We start from the raw sequence: 26,472 nt of genomic DNA, 5'->3' as shown, positions 1-26,472 counted from the left end.
CGTTAGATAAATATAGCTAGCACAATACCGGGGAGAATGTAGGATATAAAATTTTTAAATAAAATACGAAACATATCGAATTTCGAAAAACTGAAAAAACTGTTTCGATGAAAGAATATAAGGTTTATAATGTAATAATTTCAATTAATTACATTAAATAATTCTGTGTAAAAATTTTAAAAATCTACAAATTTTCCAAAAAATTGAAACATTTTTAATAATTTAGGAGTCGTATACAAAATTGTTTATGTCATTGAAATCGTCTCTCAAAGACCTTTTTATCCTTTGATCCAGCTCACCAAATATTAAAGTCAGGACAAAAATTTTGAGAATTGGTATCTCAGAATTAACTAAATTTTCATTTTCGATGGGAACATCAAAAACTTCCATTTTGGGGCCACCCTAATGTATATATATTTTTTAATTTATTTAAAAATTCAATCATTTTTTGTGAGGCATGGCAAATCGTAGTTTTTGCCAAAACCACGGATCTTCCCACTTTAAATACGTATTCATTTTTAAATATAGTCTTAATTCTTTATCCAAATTAGCCAACTCTCCAATGTCTTTATACATTATGGGAATTATTTTCGCTCTACGTTCCGTTAGGGTAGCACGATAAGCTTCTTTAAATTCCATTTTTGCCCACTCTGATTCTATGAAATTGTTCGACAGCACAACAATGATACGTCTAGAATCAGCTATTGACTTTACAATTTGATCTGGTATATAATCACCGATAACAAAATCTCTGACATGAACACATAACTTAAAGGAGGGACAGCCATTTTCTAATTCGGGCACTAAATAGTTTGCAATGAAATCTTCATCTTTATGGGAGTAGGAAATAAAGGCATCATATCTCTTATTAACATCATCAACGTCATCATATTTAGCAACAATGCTACGACAGATGTTGTGGCTATATAAAAATATTTTAATTTTTGTCCGATATTTGTAATATAAAGTCAATATTATAAATATAATAGTTATACACATACAAATCATTACAATATTTAATATGTTCTTTTTATGGCATAAAACTTTTAGGTCTTGAATCACTTGTATTTTGGAATAATTGTGGCATGCCACTTTAGAGCCATCAACAAATTTTGAACGATTGCTCTGGATAGTATTTGACAAAAACACTGATGTATCGCTGCAATCACATTTCCATTTGTTACTGGACAGATATATGGTATGCAGAAATCGGTTGGCATTCAAATATGTTAAAGTGTCCTCATCTAAGAGCTGCAATTGATTTCGCCTTAAATCCAAATGTGTTAAATTTAAGGGTATTTGCGATTTATTGATTTCGCTTAAATTATTTTGGTATAAAAATAATTTAGTACATTCTGCATAACCTTGTTGAAGCGAAGAGGGTAGTGTAGTAATTAGATTTCCGCTTAAATTCAGTTCTATGCCATTGAGATAATTCCTGATACTTTTTATAATCGGTACTTGGGTTAAGTTTCTGTGCGAACAATTCATTAATAAAATTTTATCATACAATCTTATCCAACATTCACACTCTTCTGGACACTTATAAGATCCAACATATTGCGGCTGCAGGGAACATAATAATTCCATTTTCTTAACATCATTTAAATATTTGCCATTCAATTGTTTGGGTCCCCAACAGTTTAAATTTTCTATATTAAACTTTAAGTGAGTTTTGTAACCATTCAACAAATATTCCATTGATTTTAATATTTTACAATCACATTGCAGAGGATTATGATTTAAATCCGTTCTAACGCTTAATGTATCCAATAGATTGTATTCTCCGAAATCTTCCAATTGTATTGTTTGTATGCGATTGTGGCTTAAATTCAATGTTAGATCATTAGTGTATAATAGCTCGAGATTTTTACCTTTTAATTCGTAAATTTCATTAAAACTCAAATCTAGTTCACGTAAATATCGTGGAAGTTTAATATGCAGTATGAACAGATCTGGAATGGAATTGTTTTGCAGATATAAATAATTTAAATTTGTATTTTTCTCCAATGCTATTCTAAAATATGAGTTCAACTGATTATGGCTTAGATCTAATGACTGTAGCTTGTCCAATTTTTTAAAGAGATTTCTGAAAAAGGTAGAGAAATTGAACATTAAATTATTGATTCAAAAAAATTCTACATCATTTGAATTGCCTTTCGTCCTTCGTCCGTCTATGTAAACCTTGTAATCAAAGTACATGTACACGCAACAATTTTGGTCCAAGGAAGAAACCAATTGATTTTTGTTTAAATCGGTCCAATATTTCTAATCCCCATATAACGGGATCTAATGGCTTTGGAGCTCATAATTATCTTTGACATGTATGTATCTTTACCGAGAAAAGGATCCAAATTACTTGTATAGAAGAGCTGAGGAGGCTCTGAATACGGCCTTGAGCTGAGAACAACCGAGAGGCCTCAATGTTAACCCGGCGAAAACGGAAATCTGTCTTTTCACAAGAAAGACAAACATTTCTACGTATACTGAACCTTGCTTTCTGGACAAGAAAATACCGGTGACAGACAAAGTTAAGTACTCAGGTGTAATCCTCGACCGGAAATTAAAATGGAGACACTACAGAGAGGATAGGATCAACAAGACACATCGGTGCTGGGCGATATGAAGGAGAAATATAGGCATGAAATGTGGTTTTAGTCCAACTATGACAAATTGGCTTTATAAAAGTGTAATTAGACCAATTCTAGCTTATGCTTCAATAATCTGGTGGACTTTGGACAGAAAGTGTAATGTCAAACTACTACAGGGAGTTCAGCGTACATGCTGCTTGGGTATAAGTGGTGCCATATGTACTACTTCAACCGAAGCTTTGGAAACGTTGTTTCACCCATCGAAACATATTTTATTTACAGCCGAACGGCTCTATAGGACACTTCATCAATGTATACTGGACACATTGGAAGGTTATACACAATCATCGGACGTGCTTGATCGCATACCTGACACAGAATATGTCGGAAACTTTGAAACGCTGATCCCAGATAGAATGTCTTGCCCAAGCGGAAAACTAGAGCATCCGTTGTTATACGGATGACTCTAAATTGGGGGATAAAGTGGTACTGGGGATTTATATTGAAGGCCAAGAAATAGAAATATATCATAACACAAGCTTCCAGGCAGAAATCCGAGCAATAACGGAATGTGTAAATTACAGCGCTTAATATATTTACCGACAGCTAGAAGGCAATTAGGGCGATATCAGGTGATAGAATTAAATCTAAGACCTATTGGATTGTAAGAATGCTTTAACTGAATACTCTAGTAGAGGTAAGGTTTACATCATATGGTTACCAGGCCACTCGGGACTAGTCGGCAACGTAAGGTCGAATGTAATAGCTTTAAAGGGAAGGGAACTCGAGGTAGTTAACCTGACAAAAGCAAAACCATTCGACGCAACAAAAGCTGAATTAAAAATATGGGTGAGAGAATCCCATAAGGCCTCTTGGAATAAAGAAACGGTGGGTAGAACCACAAAGATCCTATGATGTGACCCTGATGAGAACAGGACGAGAAATCTCGTCAAAATGAGCAAGTCTGAAGCAAGTATGATGGTGCGTACATTTTCTGAGTGAACATACAGGATTACGAGTACATCTATACAAAATTGGCAGCGCGGATTCAGGCGAATGTAGAGCATGTGGAGAGGACAGTGAAACTCTGGAACACTTTCTTTGTCACTGTCCGGCATTCGTCGAAGTTAGATCCAAGTATCTCGGAAGTGCTGTTATTCCGGAAATAACATTCCTGACTAACACTGATTGGAAAATTCTTAGGAATTACGTCCAGGAAACTGAGTTTCCGAACATTGGAAAATAATATACTCAGCGAACAAATAGTACAGTGGTTTTTCATATTTTTTAATGCTCTATTCGACTATGCTATGCCAGTTCTCATATTAGCAAAAAAATGTCTATAGTTATATCCCTAGTGTATATGTATGTATGTATATTTTGATGGTGGGTATACATAATTAATAATAGTTTTGGTATTGTGTATATAAGATTCGGCACAACGGAAATTAACTCTATATTCATCTTAATTTCTCAAACATACACACCTGTCGATTGTTTGCAGCTGATTGTTGGCCAATTTTAAAGTTTTCAATTCCTTCGTATTTAGAAACAAGCTCCTGTTTAAGCTATTCAAATTATTATACGATAAATCTAAATAGCTTAATTTCACTTGGTTTTCCAGTAGGTTACCTGGTAAATTAACCAATTTGTTATGATCTAACATAATTTTTTCAATATTCGTAGAATTATAAAATACATCATCAGGCAAAAACTCAAGACCACATTTTATTGCAACTTTTTTTAGTTGAAGAAGATTTGACAAAAATTTCGCTGGTAACGTCAATAAATCAACTTCTCGTTTATTTGTTAAAACGAATTCTTTCAATTTTATATTATATTGAAAAAGTTTAGGTGGTAAATTTTTAAATTCATTTGAATTTATATTTATGGTAATAAGTGATGGAATTGTGTCAAAAATATGCGAAGGTAGAGTTTGAAGTAGATTGTTTTGTAAATCTATGGTTTGTATTAGGCCATGATTGGGAAATATATTCGAAGCAATATTTTTTAATTTGTTATATGATAAATTTAAATGCAACAACTTTTTTTGATTTCGGAATTGACTAGATGTTATAGTTTCTAAACTGTGACCTAGGGTTAAGCTTGTTAAGTTTTCCAAAGTTTGAAACAAATTATTTGGTATTTCAGAAGCATTTGTGTGTAAAACTAAAGTTGTTAAATTGCTCAATGTTGCATCGGTAAATAAATCACTTGGCAAATGTCTTAAATGATTCATTTTTAGTGTCAAACTTTCCAATTCTTGAAAATATCTTAAATGATGTCTGTTAAGTTGTTTTGTGGCCAAATCATAATTCTTAATCGATAAATGACGATAAACAATAATTCCAAATTTCTGCAATGTAGAGCTCAATGAAATGTCATCATCGGCAAGTGGGCAATTGTATATGCTTAATGATTGTGTTTCATTTCTAATATTAGTTTTACGAGATATTATTAGATTTTGAAATTCCTTGTAATCCGTGATGTTGTAGCAATTTATTTCTATACCGACATCATATTCTTCTGTGACACTTAATTTCGTTATTGATTGATTAAAATTAGACACTGTTAAGGATATTATTTGTGTGATTAGTAGAAAAAGATGACAAAAGGATATTGTTAAATATGTCATGATTTTTTTTTCCAATTAAATCCTGAAATGAAAAATATTATTAAAGTTATTAGGAGGAAACTAAACAATTATTTTGGAAATGATATGTGTTTTTGATGAGACTAAGAGTATGTTTTAAAAGAATGGAACAGGGTGGTATATAGTACATTAGTTACAAGTATCGATTAGATTGTTTAATATTATTTACATTTGTCGAATTTTGATTAGAGTTTGCATTGATACTAAAAAAATTGTCCCAATTAACCCAGAGACCAAAATATACTTTTCTAAAAGATTGAGCCGCGCTGAATCCGAATAAGAAAGAAGATATGTATGTCAGATGTTAAGTTATTTTAAAGTTGGCGCTGTTTATAAGGTCTCAAAAAGGCTAAAAATGGCGTTTTAAAAAATTTGAGGATGCGACATCTCAAATCCCAGATGTAATAGAGAAAATCACAGATTCGGTTTCAGCGCTGCTCAATCCTTTGGAAAAGTCTAACTAGGTCTCATGGTTTCAATCTTATTTCAAATTTTGTTCCGTTATCTTTTCAAAATCGACGAAAATATTTACCGAAGAGATAATTGAAGGTTGATATTTCTTTTAATATAAAAACTATTAATGAACTTTAAAATTAATATATATTTATTTAAAACTTTTCAAGATATTAAATCGCGAGCTGGTTGTAAAACATTGCCTATAAAATTTAATTTCTGCTCAATTTATTTAAAATTTTAGATGTTAGACTATTTTTTATTTTAATATGCACTGATAAGTCTTATCAATTTTTTCATTCACCATTTTTGAAAAAGAAGATTAATCTTAATTTTAAATTTGTATTCAATTTCTCTTTTTAAACAAATCCAATAAGCAAAAATTTTGGAAATAATGTAAATATGTATTTTAAATTTTTTTTTTTTGAATCGATGTTTATTGGGTATATACTAGGGTGATCGACTCGATTTTTCAACCGGTTTAAAAACCGGTTTTTTCTGCTTTACCAGTGTCGGTTTTTTCTTAATGTTGATTTTTCCGGTTTCGAATACTTTTATTTGCTTTGTATTCAAAGATTATTTAAATGAAAATTTTAAGTAAGTAGTAATACAGCCCGTCTAAATTTGAAAAATATTCGAGTCGAAGAACTAGCGTATATTTTTCTACAGCTCCTTTGGTTAAACTTTTTTGATTTTCCTAATTAATTAAAAAAATTTATTTGTAAAATTTATAACTGTTTGATAAAATTTTATCAATCTTAAGATAATATTCCAATTATAATAATTAATTTACGGCTGAAATTTTATGGAAGTGTTGGAATGCCTAAACAGGGCTTTAAGTTACTAAACAGGGCTTTTAAAATAAGCTAGGATTAATTTTTTTATATTAAAGAAATAATGTAAATCAGACGACTAGATCTAAAGTTATAATCTTTTAAACTGTTAAAAATCATTTCGGGCCATGTTTTATTAATTAAATTTAAACATAAACATTAAGTTTTTCAAATTAAAATACATATATATTTTTTATTTATAATGAAAAACCGGTTTTTTTTAAATGTCAACTATTCGAAAACCGGTTTTTGGAAAATGTCGAATAATCGATCACTCTAGTATATACATACATAAATATTGCACGCATTAAGGAAAAATAATTAACGCAAACAAATTTGAAATTCGTAACTGTTGTCGTAATTCGTGATGTTTTCACAAGAAAAAAAATATTATTTTGTTTTAAAACGCAACAAATTCTTGAAAATTTCTTTTTTTGCTTTACATCTATTTTTTTATGATTTATAAATTATTAATTTTAAATAACAACGTCATCATCTTCTTCGATTCCACATTTCATGCATTTGTACACTTTCAAATAATCTGTTACGATCTCTGGTTACGTGGGGCATAGCATAACGCAATTTCTCCCAAAACCATGGATCACCCCATTTTAAATAGGTATTCATTTTTAAATATGCCTTTAAATCTTCATCCAAGGCCTCGACATTGCCAATATCTTCATATATAATAACAATAACCTTTGCTCGACCCTCGTTAAGAGCTGCTTGATGAGCTGCCTTAAATTCCATTTTAGCCCAAACCGATTCTATAAAATTTGCCGTCAACACTACAATAGTCTTCTTAGACATTGCTATGGAACGTAGAATTTGATCTGGTATACATTCACCTACCAGCCAGTCACGTACATGGATACATAAACGAAATGGTGGATGACCATTTTCCAATTCGGGCATTAAAATGTCCAAAACAAAATCTTCATCTATGGCTGAATATGATATAAAGGCATCATACATTTTATCCTGATCCAATTCATCTTCAACCACTAACCACAGACACATATTGTGGGCATATAACCACACTTTAATTTCGGTTTGATATTTGTAATACAGAGCCAACATTGAACAGATTACTGCAACTAATATAAAAATAAATATATATAACTTTCGTTCAATTGGACAGAGATTGTGCAAATCATAGAAAAAGGTTAGATGTTCGGTGTTGGCGCAGGTCATATTGGAAAAATCCTTAAATAGTTGTACATTGTTTTGGGCAAAACGTAACAAAGATCGGGCATCACAATTGCATAGCCAAGGATTATTCGAAAGATACACCTGGGACAAGTTACTGCTATTCATAAACATTAATGTATCGGTGCTTAAGGTTTCTAAATAATTGCCTCTCATATCCAAATAAGTTAAATTTACAGGCAATTGGGTTCTTTCCACTTGAGTTAAATAGTTGTCAGCTATAAGCAATTTAGTTACATTAGCATAACCCAGTGTTATGGCTGTTGGAAGACTTAATAACCCATTGTGTTCCATATTTAGCTCAATTCCCTTAATAGATTCTTCTACTATAGTAGGTAATATGGGAACTTTAGATAACTTTCTATTAGAACAATTTACTATAAGCATTTCATCAAAAGATCTTATAGAACATGAACAGACGGCAGGACATTTTTCTTTGTATTCACATAATAAAGTAGCTGGTTCTAAAGTCTTAACTAGCTCTCCTCTATGAATATCTGGTTCTACACACGTTAGATTTCTCACCAGAAATTGCACGTTATCCCTTAAGTTGTAGTATCTATTTGGAGACTTAAATAATTGTGCAAAATCTAAAATTTTACAATCACACTTGATGGGATTATTATTTAGATCAATTTTTAAAAGCTGCCTTTGAAAGTCCTTATTTTCAACAGTATTATTTTGTAAATTAATAAGTTAATTATTTCAGTATCGCTTAGTATCGTTATTTTATTATGACTTAAATCAAAAATCTCCAGAAAATAAGGCACTGTCCACTCTTTTGATACTGATTCAATTAAATTGTTGCTCATATTTAGCGTCTTTAGATTTCGGTGAAATCGAAAGGTCCATGTTATGTGTATGTTGTCGGTAGTTAACTTATTGTTGTTTAATAAAAGAACTTCCAATTCTCGACAGGAATGAAACATGTTACTGTAATAAAATAAATCATAATTAATGCAGTGAAATTAATTAATATTCGTTAAATATTCTCATATGTTTTAATAGAACTGTGTCGCAATAAAAATTACTCGAAAAAATTCATATTTGTTGTCTAGATTAAAGTTTGTTCAGGCTTTCATCATGATATTACAGTTAAGTCAGAAATGATCCCGTCTTCGCTATGTGAGATATATGAGTTCAAAGGTCATAAAAAACAGTTTTTGTTTTTGCATATACACATCTCGCATACTTTACATGATATAAATTTTGTAGAGAATCAAATTTTTTTTGGTTGAAGATAATTTTTGGATTCAAGTCATTTTCTGAAGGGGACTTTGTATGGGGGCTAGGGTCAAATGAGGCCCGATCACTACGAAAATTGGAAATATGTATTATTTATGCTTATATAAAACTTAGTTTTGCCGATTTTTATATACTATTATATTTACTATTATATTTGACGTAATTTTGAGCAAAAAACATAAATCGGAAGGTCCGGTTGTATGGTTCCTAGGGCAAAAATTGTGCCGATCCTTATAAAATTTGTTGACGGGATTTATGTATGTTATCATCGCGATACTAGTGTTTATAAGTGAATTGTGGACATTCAGTTAACTTTCTGAAGGGTACTTTGTATGGGGGCTAGAATCAAATAATGCCCGATCTTTACGAAAATCGGCAGTATTATTATGACTTATATAAAATTAAGTTTTGCCATAACTATGAGGTCGAAAGCCGTTTTCGGGGGGTGCTGTTGTATGGCGGCTATGTGAAATAATGGACCGATTTCAACCATTTTCAATAGCGCTCGTCCTTGGATTATCTTAAAAATTGCGACCTGTAGAGTACTCAAACGGTCCGACGGACGGACGGACAGACAGACATAGCTTAATTGACTCAGGAAGTGATACCTGTTGGTATACTTTAAGGTGGTGGATAGGATAGGGTGTTACAAACATCAGAACAACGGCATAATACCCTCCCCACTATAGTAGTGTAGGGTATAAATATCATCCAAATTTAAGCAAAATATTCATTATTATCTTAAGCAGTTAAAGAAGCACTTAATCAGCAAAGTCGGTCCAAAACGTAAAAAGTTATGAGTAAAAATTTCAGACTACATCTAATTTTCAAGTTTTCTCAGAAACTATCGAAGATAATTCGATGAATTTTGTCACATATTTTTTTCGCCCGGGGATGAATTCGATCATACAAAAGTATGATTTATCGTTAACAACCCCCTCAACATTATCGGTAATATAATATGAACAGAAATTATATTAACAATGTATGTAGATATCGTCTGTATCGGTCTACAATTGGTTATAGCTCCCATATAGGGTCCACTTCCAGAAATCATAAAACGGAAATATTCCATTAATAATAAAGACATTGGCATATAATTCGACATGAATTTGTTCTGTGTATATAAATCATTCTGCGAAATTTCTTTCGGGTCGGTAACTCCCTTCCTTAAAAGGTCCACATTCGAAAATCACTTAATGTAATTTTTTCGGATCTGATTAAAATTATTTACGAAAATTTTTCCTATTTGTGTGTAAGTTATCCTAAATCCTAAAAAATATACTAAGATACTACACAGATTAACCTTTCCGACGATATTCGGATATTGTAATACCCTCAATATGTTAACCTCAATTATAAAATCACTTTTTTCATGTGATTTCCTAGAGAACTAAACACATTTTTAGAAACTATTCTGGCCTTTTGAAACGACTGGTCCGGTCGGGACAAATTTTGACATAGGCGAAGTTGAAAATAGACCCAGTGCGACACAGTGTAATTACTTAAATATATAAAACATAATAAGTTAAACCCCGATATTTTTTTTGAAAGTTATGCTTCTTATATTAGACTCTCACCTTGAGAATAATGTTAGATTATTGTAGGATACATCAAATATCTGAAGATCCGTAGTATTTTGCAAAAAAGTTTCCGGTAAATGCAGTAAATTATTATTGGATATATTCAAAAATTTTAAATGCTGTTGACTCTTGAATAAATCTTCCGGAAGTTCTGTAAACTTATTGCCCGTTATAGTTAAGGATAAAATATTCTTCGAATTGTGAAATATAGTTGGCGGCAGCTCTTCCAAACCACACTCCAAAAGTACTTCATATAAATGGGGCAAATTTGCTAGCAGATTTGAAGGCAAATTCTTCATTTGCACCTGATTATGGCCCAAAGAAAGTTCTATTAAATTTTTATTATTATCCAAAAGACCCTGGGGCAATGCGATCAATTTGTTGCTACTTAGATTTAATCGTATTAAGTTGATTAAAGGTTTAAAAATATCAGGCTGCAGTACTTCTATAAGATTATTTTCCAAGTCTAAACTTTTTAAAGTTGAACTATAATAAAATAGGTTTTCTGTTAAATTCGTTAACTTATTATTTCGCAAGCTTAGTTCAATAAGTTTAGTTTGATGACGAAAAATATCAGCCGGTTCTATTACCAGGATCCAAGACCACATGTAATTTGATGTCAGTTAGTAGTACAAATCCAGTTAAGGAACAATTAGAGTGTTTAGCATCTTCATTTAATTGCCAGAAAGTTCTGCCCCATATTAGGGAAACATGCATAATCATTATTAAAGTCGTTATAGTCGTATTTGCTGAATTCATATTAGAATATTTCCAAAAAGATAATTTGCTATAAAGGCTGCAATTACAAGAAATATTAAAGTTTTACGTACATATTTACAGGTGGTTTTGAATTTTTTGTTATTATTGGTAGTAATCAGCAAATGCTATTAGTACAGGGAAATTTAAAAATAAATTCAGTGGTAGTGTGTGTAAAGTCCAATTTTAATTGTATTTTTTTTTTAATTTAATTTAGCCCGACATAATGCATGAGTTGTAAATGAATTTTAATTACTTACCTTTGAACATTTTCTGTTTTAGAACTAAATGAGTGTTTCCTATTTTGTTCTCTATAGTCTGAAACAAGCTGCAGTAAAATTTTAGGCATTCGGATAAAGAAAAAAAAACGTTCTACCTATTCTAAATTCTAACCTACATCACCAACATTGGTTTAAAAGATCTTGATCTGTAGATTTAACGATATACATATGCCAAGAAAAATTGTATTAGTTCCACAACCAGTACTAGAAAGCAAAAAAGATGTGGGTATATTGTTTTCGTCATTCCATTTGTAACACATTGAAATATTGACCCATAAAAGTATATATATTCTGTTTCCTTATTAAGTTCTAAAGCTATATATACACGGTTGTTAGATCTTACAACGTTGGCAGTAAAATGTCTAACAACGGTGTCAATTTACAAATTTTATCTTGCAATATTGTCAGTAATGATTTTTCTGACAACATTGCAAAAGAAAAATAGCAAGTTCACAAGATTGTTGGACACTTTCTGCACATTTTACTGACAACGTTGTAAGATCTGACAACCGTGTACAGAGCTTTAAGACGATATAGACATGTCCGTCTGTCTGCCTGTTGAAAGCACGATAGAGTCCGAATAGAAAGAGCTAGAATTTCAACCTTCTAGCTCTTTCCATTAAGTAAGGTTTGTTTGGTGTTGAAAATTGGCAATATCGGTCCACGTTTTCGCATAGCCCCCATACAAATGGCTTTAACCATCATAACTGCAACATCAGCAAAAATTCCTCTACCAAATTTTATTAGGATCGGTCCATAATTGTCCCATATAAGGTCCCCTTCAGAAAATTACTTTAACGCTCATAAGTAAGTTTCTTACGAACCAAAATCGCTTTAGCAAATTTTATAAGGATCGTTCTATAATTGACCCTACCCTCCCATATAAGGTCCTCTTATGAAAATGACTAACTTTAAATTCGACACAAATAAGTTTAATACGAGCAAATGCCTTTCTACTAAATTTTGAGAGGATCGGTCCATAATTGAACCCATATAATATATAGGTGAGCATTACTTTTACGGCATACGGTTTGATGGTGGATATATAAGATTTGGCATAGCCGAATATAACACTCTTACTTGTTTAAGCCTGTACTCGTTCCAGTTTGGCGTTGAGACCAATGATTGATTAGTTTTAGGGAAGTTTTAGAGAAGGTATACGCTTTCTTTAAAAATAGTTCATTTATCAGTGTGTTTATGAGTTTTTCATTTTTAAACTCTTTTCAACTGAATCTTAGAGGCTGTTTCGGAACTACTATGCGTTCGATTGAACTAGTGTAGTACCAATGTATAACTAATGTCATGTACTCGTTTGGCGTTGAGACCAATGATTGATTAGTTTTAGGGAAGTTTTAGAGAAGGCATACACTTTCTTTAAAAATAGTTCTTTTATCAGCGTGTTTATGAATTTTTAATCTTTTACACTCTTTTCAACTGAATCTTAGAACTTCTGAATCTTTCGGAACTAATATGCGTTCCATTGAGCTAGTGTAGTACCAATGTAAAACTAATGTCAAAAAATTAGTTCGTTGAAAACTCTTTAGAAATGTTTTAGAACCAAAACGATGTTCCGAGGAACTGATTCAAGAAGTAATAGTGATATCACTAGTTTCAAGATTGTTGTTTAAGAGTCTGAGTTTAATCTAGTTTTTTTTAGAACAAGTTTTAAAATTTTTCCTGGGATGATACTATTCTTTAAATACTCATAAATATTATAACTAAATATTATAACTACACAAATTAAAAAACATCTTAGTTGGACCATTGATACAATTAGCTGTTGTGGGTTATACATTGGTCCACTGTATTCGACCATAATTTTTTTTTAGTTATGAGTAATGTTTCCTATATAGATATGGTATTTTTTAAACTTTATCAATTCTCAAAAACTCGGTATTTTACACATCAAAATTTTGGGAATGACATTCCTAGTTGAGAGTGATTACAAAACCTATTTCGAAGGCATATTTGCATATGACCTCAAAATTGTAGGTTTTAGTCTATATTTGTTCCAATTTTCATTCCTTAAAAAGTTTGATTTTTATCTTATTCAATCTTAATTTTTTTTTCTATTAAATAAATGAACAAATAATTTATTTTTAAAATATACATATTTATTTGTTGTTGTTTTTTATAATTAAATTTTATATTAATGTAATAATTACTTAAAGTAAATTTTATTTTTTGTTGATTTCCATTAAATTTAACATTAATTTTACATAAATAGACATAACTATACTAAAGAATTATTTGTTTGTTTGTTTTTTTTTTTTGTTTCTCAATATTATTATAAATATTGTGATTTTCTTTTTGTATTTTGTCGAGTTTTATGATAATGAAGATGCTGTTTAAGAAGAATACAAATAATTTGAATACATACATTTAAATTTATACAAATACAGATGTGATGAAGAAATAAAAAAACTATACATTATTCTTGATCATGTAAAGCGATTGATTATAGAGTAAAGTGAGATTATAAAAATATTTCAGTTGTGATTTTTACAGTATAAAATTTTTTTGGGCGAAACTAGAAAGCAAATATTTAACATTTGGCTATTGAAAGTATAAGTTAATATAAGTATATACGATATCGTTATATTATTTTTTATACTACTTTATACATATTTTGTTTAGTTTAATATAATTACTACTAGGAAAAAATAAAATTATTATTAAATAATAAAAGAGGTTGGTGTAAAAAGTGTGAAAACATTTAAAGTAGAACTAGAAGTTTTATATACATTTGATATTTCAAAATTTCTTATTTTTATTTTTTGTTTTAATAAAAATTTACTCTTATATAAAATATTTTATGTTTACACATAGAAGGCAATTTTTGTTTTTGTTTTCTCTTAATATTTGTTAATGATGATCTATATAAGTATTTTGAACCATTCGAGTTTTTAATGAGATTCAAATATGTTTATCTTTTGTAAATTGGGATTCTTTTTTTTTTGTTTTTTTCATCTAATATTTATTATTCTAAAGTTTAAAAGAAATCATTAAACTAAAATATGATTGTTTTCAAACTTATTAACTAAAAAACTTAAATTTGAGCTTTGAAGTATAGCGAGTGTTTGTTTTCTAAAAAAAAAACTAATTGAACAAATTATAAAAAAGTTATTGAAAATTGTTATTAAAATAATTCTCTGCTTACTAAGGTAATATTTCAAAGTATACAAAAAAATCTCTGTTTAGTCAGGTAATATTTCCAAGTATGCAAAAAGTTAAGAAATAACACTTAACAATATAAAATATTGTAAAAAAATAACAAAAGTCTGAAAAATTAGTTGCCAATCATATATCTTCTATTGAGTACTTTGTTAGTGATTTAATTAAACATAATAACTAACTACTCTAATAATTATAAAAAGCTCTTTGAAAAATTAAAACTAATAAAAGCTATATTTAATGCTTCAATTGAAATTGTACAAGGGAAAAGCTTTAAATATTAAGAAAAGAAAATTTGAAAGCTATTTGTATTACTAAAAAAACTACAAATTTTAAATTTATTAATTGAAACTTTTTTCTAATCGGGTTCATTGTTTTCGTCAAAGAAATTTATAATATTATTTTCAAAATTATATCAATTCATAAATATTGAAAATTGAATTTATCGTTTAGTATGCTGTTGTAAAACTTTTTTATCTTTTCTTTTATAAAGCTTTTCACAATGCACTTTAGTCCCTTCAGTCTGATATTTGTGTGTTATTTTCTCTATTTTTACTGATTTTGTTTTCATATATATAATTATAGATCATTGATGTTAGTATGTTGGTGGTGTCCTTTTAGCGTCTCAATGTTTCATCGATAAAGTACGTCATCAAATTGAAACATTTCCGCCTTCTCCCAATTCTATACATCACTCTGTTTGGCATTTGTATTAATAATAAAAGCTCCATTAATATGACAATTTGGTGTGGTCTTACCGTTCGTATAGTAGCTGGGTGTTTTGCCATTGGCAAACATAACTGCCGTTTGCGGAGCACCCACGCCATTTAGATGTGCCACCAATGGGTTTTTCGTTGTCTCACCGGGTGGTGTTGTCAGAGTGGGCGTTACTGGCGATGGCTTTATCAATTCTAGTTTATCATCGGTTGAGCCTTTAAGGGGAGTTTTTACTAAACCTTTAAGATCATTGGCAGAGTGGGGCATGGCATAACGCAATTTACTCCAGAACCAAGGATCACCCCACTTCAAGTATGTATTCATTTTGAGATAGGCTTTCAGATCTGAATCTAAATTGTCAACTTCGATATCGCCATATAAAATGACAATTACTCTGGCTCTGCCTTCATTGAGGGAGGCTTGGTGAGCCGCTTTGAATTCCATTTTAGCCCACACTGATTCGATAAAGTTTTGCGACAATATAACAATAGTTCTTCTCGAATCATCAATAGAGCGTACTATCTGATCGGGTATACATTCGCCTACCATCCAATCTCTGACGTGCACACATAGTTTAAAAGGTGGTGTACCATTTTCCAATTGGGGCACCAAATAGTCAGCGATAAATTTCTCATCTTTATGCGAATAGGAGATAAAGGCATCGTACTTTTTGTCTTTGTCCAATTCTTGTTCGGTCACAAACCACAGACATAAGTTGTGGGCATATAGCCAGATCTTAATTTCCTTTTGGTATTTATAGTACAAAGCAGCCAATGAGCCCACCAAAAGACCCACCAACGATATAACTATACTCACTGCTATATACAGTTCATTGTCTGAACATATGTCATTGACGGATAATTCATTAAAGTATTTGGTTTCCATGAAATTGGAACAGGTCATCTTAGAGAAATCTCGTATCAATTTGAATTTGTTTTGGGCAAACATTAAAAATGGTTTTGCTTCGCAGTCACACATCCAGGGATTCTCGGAGAGATGTAGGGTATTCAAGCTTCTGCTATCGTTTAAAAAATGTATAGTGCTGATATTAAAATGCTCCAAGCGATTGTTTCTTACATCCAGCTCTGTCAGTTGCACAGGCAAATGTGTACTGTCTATTGAAGTCAAGTTATTGCCGGCCAAAAAGAGTTTTGTGACATCAGAATAGCCCGGAGTCTTAGCCAGGGGTAATTTCATTAATTCATTATTCTCCAAATACAACTCGGTACCAGCAAGTTTGAATTGTTCAATTCTGGGTAAGGCGGGTATTTTTGTAAAATTTCCATTTGAACAGTTAACCATTAAAACTTTATCTAGAGAACGCACCCAACAATTGCAACCACGCGGACACCGTTTAGGATTAGTTCCCTCATGATCAAATGGACAAAGCAAATCCATAGGATTTATATACTTAACAGGTTTTTCCTTTAAATTTTCTGGTTGATTACAGTATAAATTTTCAGCATCCAATTTTATGACATCGCGAACCTCTTTAGCTTTTTCCCCTCTCAGGTACTGGACAAAACTCAATAGCACACAGTCGCATTGAATGGGGTTATTATTCAAATCCATAAAAATTTTCTTTTTATCTTGAGGAATTTGCAAGGTTTCAATAGATTGTAAATTCACCATTCTCAACTGGTTGTGGGTTAAGTTTAATTTCAATTCGTGTTTAGTTAAGAATTGTAAATCGTTTTCATCCATGGTGGTAATGTTATTGTAACTTAAATCCAATTCTTGCAATTCTAGTAATTGAAATTTCCAATCTTGATAAATATACATGATGGAATTATTGCGTAAGTTCAATTTACGTAAATTGTTTACATATTGAAATGGCGAACCGAGAACGTTCTGAAGGCCCTCTAAAACACCACCATATGGTTCACTCAAAGTCAGTTGATTATTCTCCAAATTGATTTCCTGTATGTTCTGGGTGCTGGCAAAGGCACTCAAATGGATGGTAGTCAATCTATTGTTGCTGAGATCTAGAGTTTTGAGATTTGTTAAAGATGAAAAAAGTTCTCTGTAAAGGAGCAGACAAAGTAAATATTTAATTTCGTAAATAATTTAGGAGTTAAGGAACGAATTTTTTATTAGTGCTTTATTTTTAACTTACCTTTGTATTTCGGTCAATTGATTGTGGGACAATTTTAACTTTGTCAATTTTCTGGTATTCTTGAACAATTCCTCGGGCAGATTAAATAGTTCATTGTATGACAAGTCCAAATCAATAAGATTTTCTTGGCTTTCTAGCAATTCTGCAGGTAAATTACTTAATTTATTGCCGGTCATTGAGATCATGGTAATGGCTGTGGAGTTGCTAAATAGATTTCCCGGTACCGATTCCAAATCGCAGGACAAACGTACATCATTAAGATGTGGTAGATTTGCAAAGAATTCAGTTGGTAGACTTCTCAAAGGCACACGATTATTGGTCAATCTTATTTGTGATAAATTTTTATTCTTTTTGAACAAACCCTCGGGCAGTGAACGAAAATGGTTGCTATTCAAACTGATGTTGGTGAGATTCGTTAGAAGTTCAAAGATATCATGGCGAAAAGTTTCAATGCCATTGTTGCTTAAATCTAAATCTGTTAGCGAGGTTATACCTTCAAATATATTTTTGGTAAGATTGCGTAATTCATTGCTCCATAAATTTAGAACCTGTAATTTATGCTGTTTGCGGAAGATACCTTGAGGCAGCGATTTCAAATGATTATAACCCAATTCTATGAAGATTAAATTTTCTAATTTTGCAAAAATATCTACTGGTAGGTCGACATTGTTAGAACGTAAATCTAACCAGGTGAGATTTCTCAATGAAATATCGGAGAAGAGATCTTGAGGCATATGCAACAGGCGCGAAGAACTAAACCTTAAACGGCGTAAACCATGTAAACCACTTAAATGTTCCCGGGTAATATTTGTACCTAAATCATTATTGTTGTCAAATAACAAGGTAGTGTAGTGTTTAACACCCAGCTGCTGTGGTATGGTTGCTATGGTGAAATGTCCCGGTAGTGGACAGCCCTGTATTTGCACCTGGGAAGTGTTGCCAATGGCCATATTGGGTAAGAGTTTATAGTCTTTATAGTTGATGTTATTGCACTCTATCATTACATGATCACCAGGACGTATTTTTATGGTTAATTTGGGATCATTAACGGGACATTCAATTTGTATATCGGACAGTATAGGTATACATTCGCACTGTGATTTAGCGGCAAGTTCCATACACTCCTCCCTTAGCTTAGCAGCAGAACTTGCTATTGAGAATGGCAGATGTGTGCATGTTAGAATAAATATATATAGTAAACAGGTTGTCGATATTTTATGCAGTAGAACTCTTCTACTTTTACGTAAATACGAGGGGAGATTCATCATGATTGCACCTTTATGGCTGTGATGGTGATAAATTATTTATATTATAGTTATAGTCCACTTGTCAGAAAGGCTGAAATATATAAAAAAAAAATACGAAAATTTGTACGACCCTTTATTGAAAAAGACATCAATCGAAAAGCGTAAAAAAACCCAAAACCAAAAGGATTGAAAACAAACCAAAACAATTACCAACACCATTAATCAAAAATAAATTGAAACTAAAAAACAAATATTGCAAATGAGAAAAAAATTATGGATTTTGGAAAAATATTAAAAAAAAAACATTAAAATAAGAAAGCAAAGGATTTGTTAAAAAAAAGTAACAAGTTTTAAGCGATGTGTTTAAAAGCTTAAGTAAATATTTAATGATTTTTTTAAAAGACCTAAAATATAAATTTTTATCGTAGTAACTTTTCTTGGGGTAATAAAAGTAATAAAATCTATACAAATATTTAAGAGTCCTTCTGCTTAACCTCAAAACCCATATAATTAAAAATTCTTGAAATTATTTTGTTTATAATAAAGTTAAATTCTTATAGTCATTAGCCAAGTAATGTCCTTTAAATATTTTAAGATAATTGCCAACATTTAAGTCCTTTTTTCACTGTTGTTGTCAAGTTTGTTGAGCTGTCTCTTGCCCAAAATATCCTTTTTTATTTTTAAAAGTGGCCGGCTAACTGTTACTTAACATATTTATTTTTGTTAAAGTGAAAAAAATATTTATTTCATTTAACCTTCTCAGTTTTCCTTTTCATTATATTATTTGTTAATTTCAATGTTTTTAACAATTAATGAGGGTGTTAAAGAAGTATTTTATTTTGCTGTTTTTTTTTCAACGTATAAATTAATTAATGTAATTAAGAGCTTTACTAACTTACAGAGAAAAACAAGTGAGAAATTATAGTCGAGTGAGGCCGACCATATAATACCCTATATCAGTTATAAAAATAAAATGTGATTTAGTTTTCATAATAAAGAATTTAAGTGGAATTGATATACTTAAGCCATTTATTGTTGAATAAAATTGTGGCCATTTAAGTCAAATTTTGAAGGGGGCTTTGTATAGGGGCTAGGGTCGAATGAGGCCCTATAATTATAAAATTCATTAGGGGCAACAAGGCTAGTATAGAACTTGATTTTGCAGCTTTTTGTCGAGATACGAGTATATTAAACATAATTATGAACTTAAAAGCTCTATTCGGCGGATTCAGTCGTATGGGGTTAGGTGAAATAATGGACCGATGTTAACGATTTTCAATAGGTTTCGCCTCTGGTACAATAGAAGATCATGTGCCAAATTTCATTGAATTATATTCAAAATTGCGACCAGTAGTTTGATTACAAGGTTTACAAGCTCTATTCAGGGGGTTCAGTTGTATGGGTGCTAGGTGAAATAATAGACCGATCTTAACCGTTTTCAATAGGCTTCGTCAATACAATAGTATATCATGTGTCAAATCTCATAGTAGTTTGATTACAAGGTTTACATGGGCGGACAGACGGACAGAAATTGATTCTAAGCCGATTGGTATACTTTAAGGTTTGTAAAGGACCAATATTATTGTGCGTTATAAAATCGGCACAAACCCAGTAACCCTCCCCACTAAAGTGGTGTAGGGTATAAAAATATTTAAAAAGTTCAAGAACAAATAAAAAATAAAAGTTTTAATTTCAAAAACCATTTGTGAAATTTAGCTTTTTCTAATTTTAACTGTGTAATCAAACAACTAAGTAAATATGTATACAGTTTTTAAATATTTTTTTACGGTTTCACATACTTTCGTTGCAGTAATATGCGGAATTTTCAATATAAATTTAAATATATTTATACTTTCTAAATAATGTAGTAATTTTTTTAACATTAAATTGTCCTTCCTTGTGTCCTTCCTTTTATGTTACCGCCTATAAAATGTTAAAATTACGGTAAGTATCAAACAAACTCGAAAAATAGATAAAATATAGATCCTTTTGACGTTTTATTTACTTTTATCTGTTCGATAGCAACAAAAGTTTGTGAAAAGTTTCTACAAATATTCCACCGCAATTTCAAAAAAAAAAAAAAAATGTCCGTCAATCCACTAAGGAATCTTCATTCAAATGGTAATATAACACTGTCCGACACTAAAAATTAGTCACGAACCGAAAGATATACGTCTGAAACCATAAATTTAATGAAAAAAACTGCGTTTTTAGTTTTTCATTTCGTGATCCTGTGTCCATTTTAAAGGACTTCAAAGTTTTAAGAGGTACACCGACTGACGGGGGAACGGATGGACGGACGGTCAATGCTAAATCGACTCAGAAAGTTATTCTGAGATGATTAGTACACTTAGAAGTGGATTATAGGACTATAATTTTTGAGAGTTACATCATTACAAATTCATAATATACTCTCCACTGTAGTGGTGTAGAGTATGAATATGTCATAATAAATAATCAAATACTTAGCATACTTTTAGGAAAATGTATTAGCAAAAAATAAACAAAATAATATGAACGAGTAAAAATTTTACAAAAATTCCACAATTTTCACAATAAATTTCAATGATAATTAAATTATTATAAAAATAACAACATTGTTATTAGAAATGAAAATAACAAAATTCCCATCAAATTTCCTGTCAACAAATGATAAATTTATTAACAAAAGTATGCATTACAAATGAATACCAAAAACAAAAAACTTGTAATGCATTCATGTCAAAATATGTATTTCTCGATTAACATAAAAAAAAAAATAAAACAATAAAGCTATTGTTTGTCTAAACAAGATGATGGTAATAACAAATGAAAGTAAAAGTTGTATTATTCGCTAAAATAAAAAATAATAAAAATAACATTTTATTTAAATAAAAATTCCCACACTCTCCCACAACATAATCCGTATTTATGGAAAAATAAAAGACTAAAAAAAAATATTTTCCAATTTTATAACCTTTTGTATTATTTGCAAAAATGTTTAGGAAATTTGTTGCGGATAATGCCATACTAAAACTTTATTGGAAACTGAGGATGATATGCTCGGAATAGGATGTGATTAAACTTAAGTCAGATTTCAATAAGTTTTTCATTATTATCAGTACATTAATTAAATCAATTGATATTTACTTTAGTATTTTTTGGTGTTTTTTTAGTTTCAGTCAATTGTTAATTTTTAAATTTATGAAAATATTATTCTGGTTAATTAAAATTAATATTAATAATCATCATCATTATATGTATGTTTATTGTAATAAATTAATTTAATCATGCATTTAAGCTTATGTTGCGATTTAATAAAGTTATTGTCATTGCAAACAATGATGCTTTTATCAATATTTAAGATCTTAAACAAAAGCCAAGCACTCTATTGTATTTGACATTATGGGACCATAATGATTATACTAAAATAATGGGAAAATTGTGCACATCTGTTTTTGTTGTTTTTTTTTTAACTTTTCGCACAGTGTAAGAAATTGCTGCATAAAGTGAAAGTTATAAACATGTTTGTCGTTATTTTTGTTCACATTTGTAATGATTATTTTTAACTATTACTTAAATTTACATTTGACTGAATACAATAATAATAAAAATCAACGATAAAACAAACTAATTTTGTCATATTGATATTGTAGACCCCATTCTGGGATTTCAGGCGATCACCCTTTCTCTCTATCTAGCTATCTCATTTTCACACAGTTCAGTCATTTAGGGTTTTTAAATTTTAAACCATAAAAACCACTCGTTTGTAAAGTACATAAAATCATCATGAGCGTCATCGTCATTCTCGTCATCATCATTGTCGTTTTTAACTACATATCATCATCAGCAGTTGAAATACGTTGTCAGACATGTTGCCATACATATTATGCATGTTTGCATCCATGCTGGCTGGCATTTACTTATTTGTGTGGATCTGTATGTGTGTATTACAAATATCCATACATGAAGAAATTTAATGCAGTAGTTTAATACTACAATATTTATTCATGCAAAATGTCATGTGTATGGTATACATATATGTACCCTTTAATACTTATTGCATGATTTTATACATGTACAAACATGTCGAAATGTTTTATATACAGAATGAATTCAGAGACACATAGACATAGGCTGAATTTAATGACATGCTGGTGGTAAATAAATGAATGAACCCACCAACGAACGAACGAACGAATGTCCTTTCATTTCAACTGTTTTCATTTATTGTCATTTAACAAATGAAGCGTAATGATGATTATGGCATCAACAGTAGATAATTTCTCTCTCTCATGCGAACATGTAACCATATTTACATGTATGGATGCATCATGTATGTATGCCTAATAAATGGTACAAATTGTTGGAATAAAAAAAAAAAAAAAAAAAAAAAAAAAAATTAAAACATTTACTTTATAAATTTTCATTGGGTTTTGAGAATTTTGGTATTGAAAATCTGTAAAATCGTTTGTTAAAATCAAGGAGTTAAATGTGGAAATAAAGAAAAATACACATTCTGTTGCAAATACTTTTGTCTGTAACCGAAGAAAACATATTTTCTAAAGTGTTGAACCTTTAGGTCCTGTAACCGATGAATACATATTTTTTAAGGCGCTGACCCATTTATTATGGTCTGGTTTTTATTCTTAGTTTTGGTTAAGTTCCTTTAGCGTGACAATTGTAGCACTTATGTTTGTATTTACATACATATAGTTTTTGCCTATGTATATTAATTAAAACAAATTTTGGATTTACCAAATTTGACAGACATAGTAATTACAATTTAATTAATAGAATATAACGAAAATTTTTATACTAAGGTAATTAATATCTATGTATTTATATAAGCCCCTAAATCACACATAGTTTTATGTTTTATTTTAAAAATAGTTTAGATAACAGTTTTGATTATGATTTGATTTTCATTTAGTTTTATTAATTTAAAATTACTTTAAAAATTTTACTTTTTTGTATAGATTGTGTATGCAGTTTATAGCTTAGAGTGGAAAAATGCTTTTTTTGAAACCATTTAGAAGGAAATATTAAAAAAAAATCAGTTAAAATCTTTTTTTAATCCAATGATCCTGTTGATAAACTACTTAGTTTTGTAAAGTACACCAGCAGTGTTGTAGGGTACATATAGTAACACCCAAAGTTTACCAATCGATTCAGAATTACTTTCTAAGCAGATTTAGCTATGTCTGTATGTGTTTAAGTATTTTTTGGACTAAAAATAAAGTCCATTGAAAGTTATTAAAATCGGTTCATTATTTTACCTAACCCCATGTATATAAACATAAATCTCTCCATAAAAATGTATAAGGATCGGTCTATAGTTAAACATTGTCCCCACATAAAGCTTCTTTAAGAAAATCACTATTTTATCAATAATTATTTGAATAATTCGGAATGTAAACAATTGCTTCATTATAGTAAAAAATTCACATTTCTAGAGTAGGATATCATATGGTCGGTCATATAGGACTATACTTTTATATTTGTTTTTATCATATAAATCGATTTCTTCGCTGTCCATCACACTCGCTTCCGAATTTAATTTATAGTCAATTTGTTCATTATCCAAAATATAATTAAAATTCATTGCCCTCTGGCAAAAATAATAATTCTTTTTGATTTTACTTGTTTACAATAGATTAAAAAAAAAAAATAAAGTAAATAAATTAATGCCAATAGAATTTTAATTAAAAATTTGTTATATTTTAATTAGAATTTTATAATCGAATTAGTTATTTTATGTTGTTAAATTTACACAAAACTAATTCTCTATACAAATATTGAAAATGTAAAATAAATTTGTAAAACATTTGCAAAACATAATAAAAATGTAAAAACAAAATGTGCAATCAATCATGGATTGTTCATTTATTTTTCTTTTTTTTAGAATTCTATTATTGCAATAAGGATAAAACAATTAATAATACTGTTTTTTGCTTTTTTTAACATTCAGACACAAAATATTGATTTGTTTTCATGTTTCTTTGCATCCATTCGTTTAGTCTAACATTATGCTGCTTGTATATTTGTTATATTGTTTACTAGGAAATGACTGTTGCAGCAGCAATATATTTAGTTGTCAACAATGTCAATGGTAACAAGACGGTTATAAAGAATTTTAGATATACACTACTACAACATAAGGACGTGATGTTTCTATTTTCAACCTAAAAAAATGTTTGACCATGCATTAGATTTGGCCAATATCCTGACTTTATGAATGAGATATTTTGCACGAAATGTCAACAATTTGTTTTTATTAAAAGTTTAATTTGTTTTAAGTAGAAACCCTTAATTTGACTGAACAATGTACAAAAAGTTATCACTATTTTCAAGATAAAAAGATTATTATATACATACATATGTATATATACATTTACTTTTTGTTTAGCTATTATTGCAATTTATTGTTATATTTTCGTTCATTAGTTCACTTAAGAAAAATGTTCCTCATTTATTTAATTAGTTGTTAGGGAAAAATAAAAAGAACATTTTAAAATAATTAGTTTTCCTTAGTTGTAATACATTTTAAAAGAATAATTATCGCAATATGAAAAAACTGTCCATATATTATATGTGCAGGTCCAACCAATTTATGCCGACCAAATTTTATCGTGATACTAGCTCAAATGATGCGCGACGGCGCTAAGGTCAAATGATGCGCGATCAATGCGAAGATTGGTACGGCCATCAAGGCTTATACAAAAATTAGTTTGGTTCAGAAATAATAGTGAATTTAAAGAAATTAAGCTCATATTAAGTTGTGCGATTGTAAAATAATGGTCCGATTTTAACAATTTTTAAATTGTGTTTATAAGAAAAAAAGATATGTGCACCAAATTTCATAAAACTATCTTGAAAATTGCGACCTGTATCTTGCGCATAGGTATACATGACGACACAGACGGAAAGTTTGATCGATATAAAAAGTGTTTCACTTCCGATTTTTATACTTTAAGGTGTGTAAAGTCTATTACTATTGGGTGTTACAAACATTAGTACAAACGCATAATAGCCTCCCCACTAGCTGTACGGTATCAAAATTTCTTCATATTAAATAATAGTCTCTTTGTGATTTTGTAATTTACACAATATAATTCCGCAACCCTATAAAGTATATATATTCTAGATCCTTGTATATAGCAGAGTCGATTAAGCCATGTCAACAACAACGAGCAGTAATATTTGGGTAATGCAGTTTATATTTGTTTGAGGTTGGTAATACAGTGCATTTATTGGTGGATAGGTACAACAGTTAATATTTCTTTCTGCGCTTAAATTTGTTTGTGTGTATTATATGTGTGAAATGTGTGCAGAGATACAAGTTGATGCAAAATGCTGCTTGAACTAGAAATGATGTATTTATTTGTTATTGTTGTTTTTTACTTTGATTAGAATTTTGTAAAAATGGACTTAGAACTTTTGCATGTCATACCAAATGACAATACTCGCTTAATTATTAAAAGACATATTAAATGCTCCAAAAATATAAGTAAAAATATTTCTTTTTTAGTTTTTGATCTATTGCATTTAGGTTGTGTTATATTTATCTTTTCATCATTTTAATTTAATTTTATTCCTATACATAAAAAAAGAATAGTCTAGTGGCATTAAAAC

General features: G+C 30.0%; 4 protein-coding genes across 7 annotated transcripts in view; 1 reads left to right on the top strand and 3 right to left on the bottom strand.

The window, feature by feature from the left end:
- LOC119603272 (cation-independent mannose-6-phosphate receptor) overlaps positions 1 to 26,472 on the top strand; it is a 138,776-nt gene that overhangs the window by 96,624 nt on the left and 15,680 nt on the right. The window lies entirely within an intron of this gene.
- On the bottom strand, positions 367 to 2,160 carry LOC119603273 (protein toll-like). Its single transcript, XM_037955259.1, has one exon. The coding sequence runs from the start codon at positions 2,113 to 2,115 to the stop codon at positions 442 to 444; it is 1,674 nt and encodes a 557-aa protein (XP_037811187.1). The 5' UTR covers positions 2,116 to 2,160; the 3' UTR covers positions 367 to 441.
- Positions 8,266 to 11,356, bottom strand: LOC119603276 (protein toll-like). Its single transcript, XM_037955261.1, has 2 exons — positions 10,565 to 11,356; positions 8,266 to 8,672 (listed from the first exon to the last, which is right to left on the bottom strand). The coding sequence occupies exons 1-2, from the start codon at positions 11,173 to 11,175 to the stop codon at positions 8,378 to 8,380; spliced, it is 906 nt and encodes a 301-aa protein (XP_037811189.1). The 5' UTR covers positions 11,176 to 11,356; the 3' UTR covers positions 8,266 to 8,377.
- On the bottom strand, positions 14,429 to 18,951 carry LOC119603271 (protein toll-like). 2 transcript variants are annotated; one of them, XM_037955255.1, is made up of 3 exons: positions 17,612 to 18,949; positions 15,537 to 17,518; positions 14,429 to 15,474 (listed from the first exon to the last, which is right to left on the bottom strand). In XM_037955255.1, exons 1-3 carry the CDS (start codon positions 18,877 to 18,879, stop codon positions 15,470 to 15,472), a joined length of 3,255 nt encoding a protein of 1,084 aa, XP_037811183.1. In that variant the 5' UTR covers positions 18,880 to 18,949; the 3' UTR covers positions 14,429 to 15,469. The 2 variants fall into 2 exon arrangements, with proteins under 2 accessions (XP_037811183.1, XP_037811182.1); XM_037955254.1 differs by having other exon boundaries at positions 14,429 to 17,518; positions 17,612 to 18,951.

This window comes from Lucilia sericata, unplaced genomic scaffold (assembly GCF_015586225.1).
Source record: "Lucilia sericata isolate MDLA Ls3-8-SP2 unplaced genomic scaffold, ASM1558622v1 Contig000286F_arrow, whole genome shotgun sequence".
Classification (NCBI taxonomy): Eukaryota; Metazoa; Arthropoda; class Insecta; order Diptera; family Calliphoridae; genus Lucilia; species Lucilia sericata.
Note: the sequence above shows the minus strand (reverse complement) of the source record. Positions and strands in the feature narration are given on the sequence as shown.